The 16,985-nt window shown below is 42.3% G+C and overlaps 1 protein-coding gene across 3 annotated transcripts in view; it reads right to left on the bottom strand.

Annotated features, from left to right (window-relative positions):
- CHL1 (cell adhesion molecule L1 like) overlaps positions 1-16,985 on the bottom strand; it is a 55,702-nt gene that overhangs the window by 10,190 nt on the left and 28,527 nt on the right. For all 3 annotated transcript variants that reach the window (XM_075714496.1, XM_075714498.1, XM_075714497.1), the window contains 12 exons: positions 16,336-16,447; positions 15,468-15,634; positions 13,799-13,964; positions 12,503-12,627; positions 9,713-9,814; positions 9,305-9,502; positions 8,383-8,453; positions 5,613-5,835; positions 2,916-3,031; positions 2,544-2,748; positions 2,188-2,310; positions 702-881 (listed from right to left, as the gene is read on the bottom strand). In XM_075714496.1, the coding sequence (XP_075570611.1) occupies positions 702-881; positions 2,188-2,310; positions 2,544-2,748; positions 2,916-3,031; positions 5,613-5,835; positions 8,383-8,453; positions 9,305-9,502; positions 9,713-9,814; positions 12,503-12,627; positions 13,799-13,964; positions 15,468-15,634; positions 16,336-16,447 (1,788 nt within the window). The remainder of the gene's footprint in view (positions 1-701; positions 882-2,187; positions 2,311-2,543; positions 2,749-2,915; positions 3,032-5,612; positions 5,836-8,382; positions 8,454-9,304; positions 9,503-9,712; positions 9,815-12,502; positions 12,628-13,798; positions 13,965-15,467; positions 15,635-16,335; positions 16,448-16,985) is intronic.

Genomic DNA, 16,985 nt, shown 5'->3' with positions numbered 1-16,985 from the left:
TATCACATTCTCTTTCTCCTTCCCCATGGTAAGTGCAGAGCAATGGTTTCTGATTAATAGCAAGGACTTGTTCCTCGGTATTGTAGAGTTTTCAGACTTGCTGAGCACAGTACATTTTATTTCATTTCAGCTGAATATGAAAGATGAGCTATCACACAGTGCTTGCGACTTTCTTTTAAATCCCTGAACATGAGTGTTCTAGGATAGGGTATAAGTGGCACACAAATGCTCACTTCCAGTCTCTGATTAAATAATAATAAATTAATGGACCCAATGCGCTGCAGTTAACTTTATGTTCATCTGGATTTTCCATGTCAAATACCTGCTCCTAATGTTGCTGGCATTCCCCCATCTTCATGCAAGGGCAGAATTTGTTTTTATAATATTACTGAGAACAGATTATCTAGATCTTCAATTTTCTGTTCGTGACTAAATGCAATTCACTTATTCTAGTACGGCTTAAAGAGTTGACCGGTGGGAATAGAAACACAGTACTGTAAAGCAAAATGAAACAGATAAGCTCTACTTTTCTGAAGAGCTGCATAGCTACATTAAAAAGTTCATTGATTGTTCTCATGGAAAGAGAAACAAATTTATTTCCACTAATTACAAAGGAAATGTCAAGCCTGGAATATTCTCAATAGATTTTTCCATTATTGTTAGAGCTTCTCCACATAAAAACATATTGCCTATTAACTTACTCCCTTGAGCCATTGTTAGTCCTTCTTCCGTGACCGGCTTCCCACAGCCTTTGACTGTACAAGCCTTTACATAGAATTTGTACTTGGTACTGGAGCTGAGACCTGAAAGCCTCCAGCTGAGCGTGGAGTGGTTGGTTACACTGACATCGTTCAGAGGTCCGATTTCATGCGTTTCGTTTACTGAAAGGGAAAAGGCAGTTGAGTCAGATCCAGCAGCTAAAGGCTACGAACATGAAACATGTCATGAACACTCCTGCAAGGGAGGCACTCTGCGGTAAGTAGGAAGGATGAAGTCTGAATAAGCATATCTCACCTTCCTGCCAAGTGCTTAAATGGGATTTATCTTGTCCTTGTCAATCTCCCAACTACTTGGTGAGCTATTACTGTTCTTAAAAAGCTCTCTGATTCTAGATATGCACATACTGAGCAGGAGGGAAAAATTACTATCTCCTAGATCATTAAATATATATGAATTGCTTCTTGCTTTGCTTCCAAACATCTGCAAACTTTTGCAAGCAAGTTAACGGATGGTTGTTCTGCTTTGCTCCACTCTGCCTTGGCACAGTTGGCAGCTGAAGGAGGGGTTGCTACTCCCAAACTGCCTAAATAGACGGATCCACTCTCTGCCTATAGTCATCAAAACCAAAGGGAAGATCCAGCTTTCAGCCTCTGCTTGCAAAGGCAACTGGGCAGTTCTGTTGTCAGCAGAGATAAGTGAAAAGTACATGGGTTTTTTTTTGTAAATAGGACACAGTCTAATCCTCTTCCATCCTCAAAGAACCTATAAAGTACCCTGAATTGTTGCCACACCTCACAGGTGGTGTTGTGGCAGTCTGGGACCAATACTGGATCTTGCCTGAGGTCATCTGCCCAAAGTCTCTTCCCAGCTACTCAGTTCTTTCATAGGCAGGAAAGAAACACCCCTGGTATTTAGTTGTTTCTCGATGTGATTACTCAATAACATGGCTCAGGTAGTAGTTGTCTGCATTTCTGCTGAGGCATTGCACAGGGAGGAGGTGCTCACTGACATGATGTGAACATCTGAATAAATGTGGCTGAAGTGCTCTCATTACAAATTATTTTGTGTTCAGTAAGTTTCACTTCAGTACAATGCGACTACAATTTATGGGTCTTCGTAACTACTACGTTAGGTATAATTTGCAAATATGGAATAATTGAACTAGCGTATAAATGTGGAATAGGACATGGCAGCAATGTGAGCTTACATCGGAAAAGTACATGGAAAACTTCTTGCTCTGGAAGATGACTTTGGCCTGCCCTCTAGCAGGCTGTGCGCACATCGCAGTTCAAAACGCACTGTTCTCATTCTATGGCTGTTATAGGGATCTCAGAAACAGCCCTGCTCGTCAGCCTCTGTTTTAAATAACTGTGCACATGTAAACCTTTTTTCCTTTTTTTTTTCCTTTTTTTTTTTTTTAAACTAATAAAGCTTAAATTCTAAAATCAAAGTAAAACAAGCACATACTTATCTGGTATTGCAAAATGTAGCCAGTAAGGTGGCCGTTTGCTTTCCTGGGAAGTCCCCATGACAGAGTGACAGAGTCCTTGTCGAAGTTCAGGATCCTTAGAAAACGTGGTTGTTCGGGGACTGGAAGATACAGGGATTAGCTTTCAGCAAAGAAGATTGGACAGGTCTGTCTCTACACACACTTCTTAAATGAGGATACAGTTTAGCTCAAAACCTACAGTTCCCCTTTCTAGTGAAAGGTTGTATGAATACTGGAAATTTTACAATCATTTAAATAAGGAAACCAAACTTGCCTTGTTACATGGAAAAATTCTATTTATGTCCCTCCATCCCACCTTCTCATTTTGTCTTACCTCCTTCTGGAGTTTCAAACACAATGGGGGAGCTTTCCGGGCCGTCTCCTTTGGCATTGTAGGCCAAAACAGTTAAGCGGAATTCACTGAAGGGCTCTAGACCGGGAATCATCCCATAGTTTCTGTCTCCTACAAACGTTAGGAAGTGTTTCTCTGGGTGATGCCTTTTTCCATCCAGCATGCTTTTTGTTTTCCACCAACTGACCTGCATGGAGATTGGCACTTCTATAACAAATTATGTTTTATGGGGCTGAGCACAATATTGATTTCTCTCATCTTCCCAGAAACGCGAGACTGCAACCTGTCCTTTATCTGGGATTCATTTAATAGTTTACTGAATTGCATACAATTATTTGAAGAGAAATTCGTAACCTTATAGCCTCTTAAATGTCCGCGAACTCTGTCCCTTGGTATTCCAAACCAGAAGACTTTGACCAGCGTGCTGTTCACAATATCCACCGACACGCCGGAAGGAGCGGCATCTGGAACTGTAAAAACAAAAGTGCTGCATATTAAAGACACTTAGAAGAGCTCGGTTTCACACTGTTCACAGCTACAGGGCTTGGCTTTCCAGCTCAAGCTGTGGCGGTTCATGCAGTCTTACTGCAGGCAAGAAAAAAGCCGTTCCACCTGCCTCCAGTGGGTGAAATGGGCCAATAAACTTTATTTTGCCGTATCAGGGCTTTCTGCTGAGGGTTGGAATACAGGTGCACTGGGACATATGAATTTCTACACCAGTATTTATGATTTCCTGTTTCAAGTAATGCTTACAGCAGTGAGAAGAATAAAAAAAATTATTAACACAGCACTCAAGAAGGCAATCACGCCGGGTTTTTTTTATAATCAATTTCATTTTACAACTAAGCTCATTAAACAGTAGGATTTTAATCACTACACAACACAGAGAGCTATTATAGCGCCTGAAAAAGAGAGGCCCCGATCCATTGACAACTGAATTGCAACCAAGATTTTCCACTGATAGATATAAAATTAGATCCATCACAAACACAGAAAGAAAATAAACATGCTGCGGGGTTTCTTATTCTCTCTTCTCACTATTCACCACCTCTTCTGCCATGCACTCTACAGAGGAGAGAAGACGCACCACCAAACCTTCCTGTTGCCCACCTCTGGGTGCGCCGTGGGCATTCTCCTGCCTGAGCAGCACCAAGACCATTCCCAGCACCGAAACCTAACGCTGGTGAAACACCAGGAAGCACTCGGTGGGTTGCAAACACCAAACCGGTCCATTCGGGGTTGGTAACGCAGATCTCAGCGTGCTCCCTCAATGAGAGGAGTGCTCCAGAGAGCCCGCCTCAGGATTTGTTTCCCTCTGTAAAGCCGGTAACATTTTTTTTACATCTGAGGCTATCACAGTAACTTTACTGTTTGCTATCACCTACCATGGATCGTGATACTCCGTAACAGCTTCTGGAAGAAGCTGCAGCCAGCGGAGGGGTGGGAGCAGCAGCACCTATACTACTGCTAGTGGGGGGTGACTGCTGCGGGACGTGGTGGGCTCAGTCAAAGATGTGGCTGTTTGGTCATTTTAATAAGCAGCAAAACACCTGCTTGTCTTAGTCGGCTAATCCACTGTAGACTTTTCAAAGGCTATTCAAACTGCCAGTGTATTTCGTTCTTACGAAAACAACTTAAAGGCTTCAGCTTCTGCATGGGATGAAAACTATCTGATTTTAACCAATAAAATTAATCTGCAGGTCTGAAAACACGGACCATTCGCTGGCCCTCCTGGCCCTTCTTTGCCAACTGCTCCCAGCCCCTGCTGCTAAGCATTTGCAAATGCAGTAAGCATTTGGATTTGGGATCAGGGAAGCTTGGCGCCCAACGCTAGCTAGCCACCATGCTGTTTACTCCCTTGTTGATTTAAATCCTTAATTCCTACAAAAAAGATGCTTTTTTTTTTGGTGGTGTTAGTGCTTAACTGGGTTGCTTCCTAAAGTGAGGCTCGGCGTTTCTTTACTGCAGCCGGATACATTTCCAGTCCTCCAAACATTTTCTGTAGCCATGCAGTAAACACCAAAGGGGACAGGCTGCCGTTCAGAGACGTTGGGTGGCCTCAGCAGTGACATTGTCCAGTGTCCCATGGCTGTAGCCGGGCTATCGCATCCCACACGGCACTGGCATTAATCCTATTAGCAGGGCAATCCTCCCGCATATTCATCTCTCCTAACGAGACATGATTATCAAAGCCCACCATGAAGCTGGAGCTCAAAGAGCATGTGCAAAGGGTGGGTGTCACAGCAGTCGCTGTGATTTCAGAGAAGCCCAGGGCATCTATTTTGTGACAACGGGTGGCAAGGGGAGAAAGCCTCTCTGTTTGATCTGGCCTGGATGTTGCACTGTGGGCCAGGCAGAGTCCAAAGTCAGAGGTGGGCAGGCACTGAGAAGAGCCAGGGAGGGGACTTTGGAGCAGAAGTAGATCCAAAGCAAAGCCTTACAGTGGAAGAAGACTTCTCCAGAGACACAAGGAGGACTGAGAGGGGGCTGTGCCACCCAGGAGCCACGGAAAGCCACTGGACAGAAACCCAGGCTGGAGCAGAGGAACCGTTCTTCAAGGACTCAATGGATAAGGTAACACCCAGCATACGTGGCAATGTGGCAACATCTATAAATTCACTTCCAATGCTCAGTGCCTGAGTGTTGGTACTCAATTGCCAGAGTACTTAACTCCTGACAGTGTTAAACTGTTGAATCTGGCCCCAGACAAGCTAAAGATTTTTTTCCCACCAAGTACAACACAATGACTGCTACACTTCATAGACTTCGTACGGACTGTGGCCTTCAAACAAGCATCCAGATAAAACCAGCAACCGAGATTAATGAAAGCAGAAGTGACCTTTCCAAAAAAACCCTCAAACTCCAGCAAGCTGGCATCCACGGCACCCAGCATCAGTCGTATCTGCATCTCATGTAGCCCATCACGCTGAGCACTGGCATTTAAGCGGTTTTGGCCATGGGCTGCCTAATCCATCACTCCACATCCGATCATTTTGCACCGCAAGAATGCCCCGCACAGCATATTTTTACATGAAAGTTTCCACTACTTACCGTCCTCTCCTGAATATCCGATGGTAACGTTTGGTTCAGGACCAGACCCTAAATTATTTACCGCTTGGACTTTGATCTCGTAAGGCACGAAGGTGGGGGTGTTTCGCAGGGTCAAAGAATGCTTCTTCACCGTCTCCTCGTTCCAGTCCGCCTCGACTCCCCGCTGCCGCCAGCTGACTTTGTACTCCAGCCCTGGCCCGTTCCTCTCCATGGGTTTCAACGGCTGCGGAAGAAGTTAAAAGAGATGCTGACTGCCTTTGTTGCAGTAATCCCGAAACAGCAGCTGAGGGGAGAGGAAAATAATTTTGCAGAGCGTGTTATAACACTGGGAGAGAAAAGGGGGAAAAAAGAAAGCTTTAACTTTTCACTGTCATGTTAATTTTAAGATGACTGGAAGAAAAATGTCATGACTTCAAGAGAAAGGTGGGCGAAAGGCAGAGAAACAGTTGGATTAAAACCAGATTAATTGGTAGTAGACATATTTCTGCACAGTATATATATCAGTTTTTATTTTGCGACAGGTTTTCTTTGTTTTCTTGTGTGATGTAAAACCGCATGCCTTTTAACACCTCTAAAATGCATGTTTTGGCATAAGACTCTGTGTGTCTTTTAGTACAGCTAAAATCTGTGTTTTGTCTTAGAATTTTATGTACCACAGCAAGTTGGGTCATTAAAATTTATATTTGTTCTAAATATGCACCGAATGCTTGAAACTATGCCTGGACATTTAATGTGCAACTGCTGTGCTACTCTCTTTTACCAATTGGCTGAAAAATTCATCACAGCATGGTTCCCATCTGATTAACATTATTTTACAAAGTATTAGAAGACATATAGCAATGGATTGCCATGAGACAGTCTCCAATTGAGTTTATCTCTCTGAAAATATACTTCTGTAATTAATAAAGTTGACTGGTCACCTGCACTACCAAAAATAATGGGTTGGTTTTCAGTCCACTGAAACAGCTGTGGGTATTTCCCACCACATAGCCTACTTTTAACAATAATATTTAAGTGATATATTGTACATCTCAAATATATAGTAACTGATATGTATCCAAGCTGCACACAGAGTCTGTAATGAAACAGCTTTGACTTGCAAGTGCCAGCAGAAAGCAGTGCCCCATCGATCCACCTGACCACCCCATCCTCATGCATGGGGGGACGTAGGTCTGGAGGATCTGCAAAAATTCCCATTTGTCTCCTCTGAGGGTATGAGGACCTTTGGGATGACCGTGGCCAAGGAGCCGGTAGACTGGGCAGCTTTCTAACAGGCACCGCTGGGAGAATCACCTCCATGGCAAAGATCCCAGGGAATGGGATTTGCAAGAGAAGCTGAAGAAGTAAAAAATTCCTACTCAAAAATAACTTCTTGTTTAGAGTTAAATTGCAGCACTGCTTGACTCGTATTTTGATCTCCCTTAATGCTGCAAATCCTTGGCTGAAAAGCTAGTCAGTAATACTCATCTGGTCTCTTAATCCAAAGTAGGCAGATTAACATCGTTTTGCAGCCTTTGTCTGCCAGAAATAGCACGTTCAGTGCCTAGCATTTCCCCTGAAAAGCATACAGGGAACACCATAAATAAATTAATATCCTGTTTACAACATTTAAATGATTCAACAAGATTTAACAAAGCCTGTCCATCCCATTGTCTCCCTTCAGTCTCAGTTTTCACGTCTACTTTTGCCCTGTCTGAGCAACGGATTACGGGCTTCCCGGCGAGGGGAAGCGCTCGTTCTCCGTTCAACAAAGCGTTGGTCATAGTAGCATGCTGGTAACTACCACACTGCATTTCTACCAAGAGGCAGGACTGTCTTCCCTGACCCTGGGCTATGTAGTAGAGCAAAAATCCCCATTCACATCCAAGTCAACAGATCTAGAGGGCCATCTCCTTTTGGCGTAATTATAGCCTAAACCATGAATTCACACTAGGGAAATATTTATTGTTCTTTGCTGTGAGCAGCAGATTGAGAAGTAAATCTCATGTAAATTGTGTTTAATTCCAGCCACAAAAAAATACGCTTCCTTCCACAGTTGTTGAAATTTGTGTTAAATGAAGGAACATATATCTCTCTAAAATGTTGGCACAGAAGTTGTAAGCTTAAAAGCCAGGGAACTTGAAGACTGGAAACCATCCTCAAGACTTTTACACAATTCCTTTGACGCTCGTGCTCAGCAGCTTTATCTACACTCATTTAGTTCTTGGTGTAAAAATTCATGCCCACATTCTCTTGGCCAAGTCATCTGCGTCATTTTTAAACCTCCACGCTGGAAGGGCCGAAGCTGTGTGCAAACCATCCCCTCCCTGGGCCTGGCTGCTCCTCCTGCAGAGCAGGGTAAGACCACAATTATTTTAAGCACTTTCTTGTATGCAAGGTGCACAGAAGAAGAGCATACTCTGGATGATTCTCACTGTGCTTTACAGGACTTTCATATTTCTTCATAACCTGCAAAGTTAGATGTAAAAAAATTGACTTTTGAATCCAAATTAAATGAGGGGAGGAAATCCAGAACACATTTAAGTCAATAACAACTTTACCTTTGACTTTAGTACCATAAAGGGTCCTACCTATGGAATTTGCAAATATTTCCTAAAAAACAGAGGTAGGGGAAGGGGAGACAAAGTCAAGAGATCCAAAAAAATACATTTTTTTAAATGTATTTATATTAAAACAACATCCTGATAAATTCCATGCTGCTTTAGAAGCTGCTGCTTGAAGGGAGAACCTGTTTCCAATAATGTAGCATTGACAGACACGTTTGCCTTACCTCCCATTTCATCACCATTTCATTTGGTTCAGAAGCTTCAACTCGGATGTTTTCTGGGTTCTTTTCTGGAGCTGGAACCACAGAGGTGATGAGGTTAGTTTGCATATCCTGGGGTTTGTTTGCATTTATTATTTAAATGTGAAAAAAGGATGCAAAAAAACCCTTTTCTTATTTCCCTATTACTGAAAGTGAAAGGCACCTAAACGAAAAGCGTTCGTGAGATTAATGACTTAGATCAGCAAAGCTGCTGTGACCAAAACACATTGTTTATGCAGTTTTGATTCCTAAGTGCCCTTGCTGGTTGGAGCCACCAGCTAACATGAAACTGTGACTTTTGGATTTCAAAGCACCAGATGTAGGGGGATTACGAGGAAGAGATTTTTTCCCCCTATGGGGATAGTAAGCAGAAGGTACGTCATTAGTGGGATGCACACAGCTGAAAAGCTCAAGAAGGACCTGAAATTGAAGTAAAAGGGGAAAAAAAGAAAGAAAAATGCCGGGGAATGCAAATGCTGTGCTGAACAGTTGGCCTCTAAAATTATTTTCAGGGACACAACATTTTCTGTCACAGTGAGAAATGCACCGTGAATGGAGATTTTTGACAAGCTTGGTGCTGCTGAAAGGCTCCTTGCAAACCTCAAAGATCATTTGCAGCAACTGCTGGTCCACAAAGGGGCTTTAAAGGTGCAAAATCAGCAGAGCTCAGGAAAGCTGTATGCTATCGGTACCCTGGTAGGAAACACCCTGCCTACCACGGCAGCGTAGACTCCTCACTTCGGCATCCCAGGGCTGCAGCTGAGCAGCGAAAGCAGCACAAGCACGCCTGACTTCTTTACACCCCTCTGAAGCACAGGAGGGCACTGTTACTCCCAGCCAAACACTAAAAATATTAATATTCAGAAAACTAGATGGCAGTGTTTACCAGCCGGAGGTGTTGCATAGCGCAGCGATGGTTTACTAGGCTGGCTCCTTCCCACGGCGTTCACAGACACGATGCGAAACTGGTAATTCATATACGGGGCGAGTGACAAAAGGGCTGTGGTGTCATTCCCCGGGGCTCGCGTTAGCTCCTGCCACCTCCCCGGCTCCCACCGGTTCTCTTCAAACTCTATAACCGACTCTGGGGAGGAAAAGAAACAAAACAAAAGAAAAAAGGCCGAGCCTGTATAAACAGCTTATAAGTAGCAGGGTTGGAAATGAACTTACAACAAATTAACTGTCATAGTAAAAACGATTAAGTGTGGCTGTGAGCACGGTTTGTTTCTTCTAACAGCCATGACGTGCCATAACGCTAAATAGCGCAAGATGATGCTACTGAAATCCTTCATACCATTAATAGGGCTGTTATGACTGGCTCCGGCTTTCCAGGATAGTCGAACGCTTCGGTTTTGATTTTCTGAGAGCCGAAGATCTTCTGGTGGATCAGGAACATCTGAGAAATAATGAACAAGCGTCAGGAGCCCGGCAAGCTATTTTTGTTTGTCTTGGCATTTTCCAAAGGACTGCAACAGCAAGTTCAGTGAAGAAGGTGATAAAACATCTTTTGATTTCAAAATGGACAAAATTAGGAAAGTGGGAATTGCTTTTAAAGATCCTTTTTATTACAGAAAATCAAGCTGAATCTTGCGGTCCTCCTTTCTCCCTTAATAAACGCAATATCCCTTCTCGAGTTCGTTTCCATCTACTCTCATTACTGTGCTTGCAGCAACAGATTTCTTCTTTTCAAATCAACACTAAGATCTATTTAATCATTAATAGATATTGACACTGCTCTTAGCAGAAAGTTATATTAGCATCACTTGGATTTACTCTGGTGCAAACCAGAGCGGTAGAAGGTGACTCAGCTCCGACAGTTATTGAACTTGGCCTTTCAGAGTATGAATGAAAGAATAACATTCATTATCCCAGCCACGGGGATCTATATTAAAAGGAAACAAGAAAATTCATTACCTGCCAGCTCATCGAATGCTGTCCAGAGAATATATCAGAGTTGGTGGTGGTTGGTATGATAACTGCACTCAGTGCACCTCCTGGGGCCAAGTGTGGGACTATACAAGCCCCGAGCCCAGGACTACCCTGCCGCTGTCAGGGACACAACACGTTTCAGGAACGTGGTTTAACCAGGGCTGAGGTTACCAGCACCACCGAAATAGGCTGCTCCCCCTCACAGTCCCGGGAGATGGCAAGGGGGACACACGTCTGCAACACGACCTGGTTGCTCAACAGCATCAGGGGCAGAAGAGGTGATCTGTGGCATGGGGCGGTCACCAAATTGCCTGTAATTGAAGGAACGCTTTCAAATTTAGCGGATTCAGACTGACAGATGTTTCTCTTCCTTAAGGCTTGCTTTGACAGTTTGCAGTCTGATTGCATTGGATTAGCTTGGTAACGGAAATATATTGGGCCTGATGTAAAAGAGGAATTTCTCACTGCAGGGGGCTGAGGGTAACCCGCCATCCTTCCAAAGTCACATGCACGCTCCCCCTCCTTAAACATAGGGCTGGTGTTTCAAAATCTAAAAAAATGTACAGACCAAGGAAACAAGATTGCACAACTTCAGCTCTTCCACCTTCTCCTGTCCCAATGTCCCAACCTTATTTTTGGCTGACACTATAATTTCTTATAGGAAAAACAGCTACCTCAACTACCAAGACTCTCTCTGTCACTGTGAAAGAAATTACTTGTGTCTGTACAGAATTTTTTAAATAACAATGTTGAATTTTCTTGTGTATCTCAGATTAGATCAAAAAGTTTAAAAAGTTATGTTTGGGTTTGGGGTTTTGGGGTTTTATATATATATAAGTCAGTATATTAATTTAAAGATGGCAATGGTGTATCTTAAAGATACCCCTCTATCTGTTCATTAATCATAGAACAAATACTTAGAAGTATTCCCACTGAGTATTTCTTTTGCTCTTAGTTGCCCATATTCTGATGTCTCCATCTGTGCCATATTTAGTTCTCTAGCCATCTCACAAGTCTTTCATTGAAGAAGCAGCCAGAATTTTTCATTTGGAAAATAACAGACACTGTTACTCCACCAAGACATATCTTACATAAAATAAACAAGGGGAAAAGAGCACAAGACTGTTCTTGCTCTTCTGCAAATCACCTTTTTAAAAGGGAATAAAGTGCTTCATGAAATTTTCATAGGTAATGTAATGAATAGTCTACAAACGTTTTGAATTATACAGCACTAAAGAACACAGTACCATGAATATTGTGCATAGCATCTTCTTAATTTACTATTTACTGAAAAATACCATTCATCTAAAGTGTGAAAACGTCTTGAAGGTCAGATTGTCTTAGTTCTTGTTGCAATCACTGCCAGAAATAAATAGAAATGTAAAATTGAAGCAAAATTTAATGAAATTAAAATGATGCAAAACTGTCCACAAAACAGATTTTTAGCTATTGGCTGATGCCCTTGGGTACATGTGCAAAGGACGGCACATCACTCCGCAAGTTCACCCCCTTAATTTCAAGGGGCCCTTCAGGAAGGGAGGTGGTTTGTAAGGATGCTCACACAAGGTCAAGCTTCAGACTCCATGGGTCAAGGCTTTTCTCTGCTGTGGACTTGCTCTTTGCCACTGGACAATAATTTATGCTCAGATTCACAGAGTTAATTAATCCTTTTAGGTGCTTAACTTCCCCTGATCTTCAGAGGAGTCAGACATCTAAATACTGGCCTTACATCTTTCTTCTTCAAAACATCGTCCAAGGAGTAATTTGTGTGTAAATCTCCAGTAAAGTGGGGTGAAGGACTGACCAAGGACTTCCAAGCAGAAGCAGAGCCATTCTTAATGTGCTATTACACCTTCCAGCCTGGGCGAGCTCCTACAGCCGCTGTGGGTGACTCCTGAACTGAGAAAAAACTGCCTCGTCTTAGGTATAACAAAGATTAAACAGAAATGAAAAGTTTGCGTCAGCAACCCCATTCCAGGAGATACAAGGATAGCACAACTGAGGTTAATGAGTGAGAGGCACATTGCACCTCTGTGAAATTGGGTTATCGAGGCTCTGTAACTGCATTGGGCACAAGAAGCAAATAAGCAAAAGTGCTGCCATGGCGTTATGTACTGCACGGAGCTGTTTGCACACCGGGAAAATATCCTCTTACCAAGAACAATTAACTGTGATTCGGCTGTGACACTGTCCAGAGAAGTGCTAGCCGCACACGTGTAAACTCCTTGATCTTGCAGTATCGCGCTTGATATGAACAGCGTATCCCTGTCCAGAATTATCCTACGGGGCAAAAAAGAAGGTACACACAAATAAGGAAGAGAAAAATCTGTAAGATAAGCGTATGACAGACAGACACCATGGTCCTCCAGAAAAACTGTTCATAAAATAACTTGGTAACAGGGCATTTTGAATAATGTAATTGCACGTTCGGCCTATTACTTTAAAGCGTAATTGTAGTTGTATTATACACTGTGCTGTAGGCTATTATTTGTATTTTGTAGCAATTTAGCCTCCATGGCTGGAAGTTGGCATGTCTCTCTTGGTCTGAAAAGAGCCACATTGATATGCATCGGCTGAGTGTCTGGAACATAGGATTTTGGCACATCATTAATGAGGCAAACGCATGGGCTTTATGTCCGAATTTTTGAAAGGGTTGAGTAAAACTGAGCATTCCCAGCCCACTTGTGTAATGTCCAATGCACCAGGGGAAGCTGGCATTAACTCAAGCACACGGGCTCTGCTGCAGACATGGCATTTGCTTGGCGCTATCTCCCCACACTACGTGGCCTCAGCAGGATCTTCAACCTCTCCAGCACTGCAGTATTTAGGAAAGCATCTCTCTTCTGTGGTAATTAATAAAGACATCTGATAGCCCACTGTGAGACCCTTCATATGGAATAAAGGCTGAGCTTCTTCCCCTTAAGGTCAGTGGAAACACAGGAGTAGGGTAAAATTCAGCCTGCACTTGCAAGTCCTAAACTCATACGTAAGAAAAAATTACTGCTTTTCATCTGTACGATTTCAGGCAGAATCCCAGAAATCTGTTTTACATTCATTTTAACATTACAAGGACTTGCTTTGGCCAAACAGGTATAAAACACGGGAAAATAATAGTTCCACTGAAGTGAAGAAACAAAACCCCGGTTGACTGCACTGGGGCTAGGGTTACGTTTTTGGGTTGACCCAACATTTATGCAGTATTCTGCTGTGATGATGAGAGAGTTAAAAAAGAAAAAATCATTTGCCAGCCATGGCTCAAAACTCATATAGATGCATTTATATTTATATGTATATAAAATGCAGATCTATTCACATATCGCATGAAGAATTCTTGCATACATAAATTTGCATTTCAAGCTATTAAGTCTCATGTTTATTGAAACTCGTGTTCCCGCACCATACAACATTATTCAGCTGAGATCAAGAAAACTCTTGTTTCTTCCCTGCTTACCTGCCATCTTCCGTGCTGTTGACTGGCAGCTCATCTCCATCTTTCCTCCAGGATAATTTAAAACTGTGTTTCAAGTGTGAATCATACTCAGACTGACATTTCAATAAAATTGAATGTGATTTCAACACTCGGGGGTTCTTCGGAGTAACAACAAGTTTTGTAGCATCTGATTGATCACAGAAAAACATTTTGATTAGGAGAGAGAGAGACTATACATCAAAATTTCACCAAGCACTTCATATCTAAAAATCAACCTTAGGAGCAATGATCATGTCTTTTTTGTTATATATACAAACATTTCAGGTGAAGGATGGCTGTCTTTGAAATAGATATTTGCCAGGATTTAATTTTCCGTCTTGAAAAATGCTTTTCTAGTTCACTCCAAACCAAGGAGCTCCAGAAAAAAAACCCACAAAAAAAAGTCACAGGTGAAAATCCTTGTTAGCAGACTGACATGAAATGGATGATAGAAAAAAAGCTTGAATATGTTTTTTTATGTCCAATTGCCATTTGAAATAGGCTTTGGCAATGATCCAAGAAAAATTACAAGCTTATTAAAGTCAAGTGAGAAAAAATTATTGCAATCAAGTTTGTTCTTTTAATTGACTCTAATCTGAATGCAGAAACAGATGAATAAGTAAGAAGAAAGCAGTTGGCTGAATTTCTTTTTACATTGAAAGGTTGCTCTGTTAGAATTTCATTGTGCATTTTCATGTTTATTATCACCGTAAAATTTACAAAGCAAAGGGAATGGGTGGAAACAGAACACAAAAAGTATTTCTTTCTCAAGTTTGTCACAGAAAACCTGCATCTGAAAGTCCTTTTGAGGACTCTGCTAATTGAGTATTGAAGGGGTTTTTTTATTGGCAAGCCCTAAAGTCCAAATAAATTTGTATGCAACCCACTAAATTTAACCTGTGTGCTCAACAGAAGCTGTCCACTACCATCAGCCCCACAGTGAAAAACCCCTCCCGCCCAACCAACCAAATAAACCCCTTAAAACAGAATTAGAGCACAAGGTATGTATCTGAAATGTATGAGCGAATGCATTTCAGTAACTTTTTTCGCTGTTTACAAATATTTGTCAAGTTGACAATCAGGCAAAGGCCCACTGCAAAACCCTCAAACCAGCGGCATCCCCTAACTCATCCTGTTGCAACGTGCTCAGTGTTCGCTGCAGATTTTAATTCAGTTTGGGACGTTCCTTCTGATCAACAGGTGGGAAGTAGCTTTAGGGAAGGAGGAAGCCCACGGCCGTGGGAGATGCAGGGACCCTGGCTGGCTCAGCGAGGACCCCACCAAGCCCACGAGCACAGGGAAGGCTCTGGGCTCCCAAGGGTCAGCCAAGAACCTGCTCGGAGTGTAACGGGACTGATGGCGAGGAGGAGGGAAAATCCTGCCGAGATAATAAAGCTAACTGAGCTGGGAAGTAAACTGCAAGGTTTTGGTGGTTTATGCAGCTTCTGGAAGTGTCAAGAAGAAAGTAAACATCATGTATGAGCAGGGAGAAATCAGAGACAATTTCAGGTCTTGGTATACAGAGAATTTATAGCCTCACAGAATAAATCTGTATCTCAGACTGAGTATTTACTAATTACTTATTTACTGAAAATTTGTTAATATAAAACCTTGGCAGATGTCAAAGGTCTTTCTGTTCGTGAGACATTACCTCTTATATCCAGATTAGCAGTGATTGCTCTTTTTCCAACAGAGTTTGCAGCCCAGCAAGCGTATGATCCTGAGTCTTCTTTCTTTGTTTCTTTGATCTCTAGGGTGCCATTCTTATTTAGCTCATAGCGTAATGTTGAAAGTGGCTCTATGCTGTCATCCTTAGTCCTAAAGAGGATAATATCAGTTATGGGTTATTTCTAGGGCTGCAGGAGCTGTTATTTCGCGATTAGCAGATATTGCAGGGGACACAGGAATTCTGGGAGCTGGTCTCAGCTCTGCCACTGAGCAATCAAGTCAAGATTAGCAAGTCACTTCACCCACGTGCAGCGAATCGTAAAAGGGCATAAGCTTCCTGCAAACCAAAACCACACTGACAGCATCTAGCAGGGCCTTTAAACCAGTCTGGCTGAGTCTTTAATCTATAGCTGTCATCTGCAATTTTATTGCACCTGTCAAGTGCTATGACAATCCTGTGATTTCCAGCCATATGGAACCATTTCCAGGTAAATATGCTCTGTAAGTCATCGCGTTTCCACCTCAATAATGTGTCCAAACTTTAAAAGTTGCCAACATGAAACTAAGGCCGATGAAGCTGTGGCAGGATTTGGCTATATACAGCATGGCTTGGTTTAATGAATATCCCAGCATTTGTCTCACACAGGTATTGAGGACTATCATGAACCTTTTTTCATAAACCAGTTCTTCAGGGTCCTTGGAAGTGCATTTAAACACAGAATACTTATATACAGTTTTGCTACAAATTTCTAATTTTAACTCCATAGAAATAACAACTAGCACATTTTCCAATGTTTGGGGAGGCTGTATGAACTTGTTTCACATGAAAACATCAGTTCTCAGTGGCTTACCATCTAATATCTGCTGCAGGGGAGGCAAAAATTTCACAGTGCAGGAAGGCACTGTAACCCACAACTGTGGCATAGTTTTCACCATCTGAGGTCAGTATTAAGGGAGCGATATCTGCAGAAGAGAATGCAAAATGAGCAGCACCGCATTTCAGAACTGGGAATATAAATACTGTCCCTGCCTCATCCCCTTTTCTAGCAAAGGTCAAAGGCTTAGCCACTTAATGGGCATTTCACTGCCTTTTGGAACTGAGTTGCACGGAGCAACTGAGCTCTCATAAGCTTCACTGACAAAGATAACAGTGGTTGACTGCTGGACATGTCAGAAAATGAAACATCAGTGTGGTCCAGGAGAGAAAACAGATGCGGTTCTGCTTCCCCTAGAGATGTTCTTTATTAAATAAATTCCCATCACTCTCTTTCCTCAAAGAACAGGCTGAGCATCACAACTGAAACTGAAGATTAACAATACACTTAATAATTAAAAACCAGGGTTGTGGTCACAATTCAGCCCCCAGTGGTTTTAGTACATTTGAATTCAAAAGGTTTTGAGCCCAATGACAACCATGCTTTTAAAATAAAGAATATATTGAAGATCATGAGCACTTATGCTAAGCATATAATATTGCCCATGATAAGGCTTGTTGCATTAG

This window comes from Pelecanus crispus, chromosome 7, assembly GCF_030463565.1.
Source record: "Pelecanus crispus isolate bPelCri1 chromosome 7, bPelCri1.pri, whole genome shotgun sequence".
NCBI lineage: Eukaryota > Metazoa > Chordata > Aves > Pelecaniformes > Pelecanidae > Pelecanus > Pelecanus crispus.
This window is presented reverse-complemented; position numbering and strand designations above follow the sequence as displayed.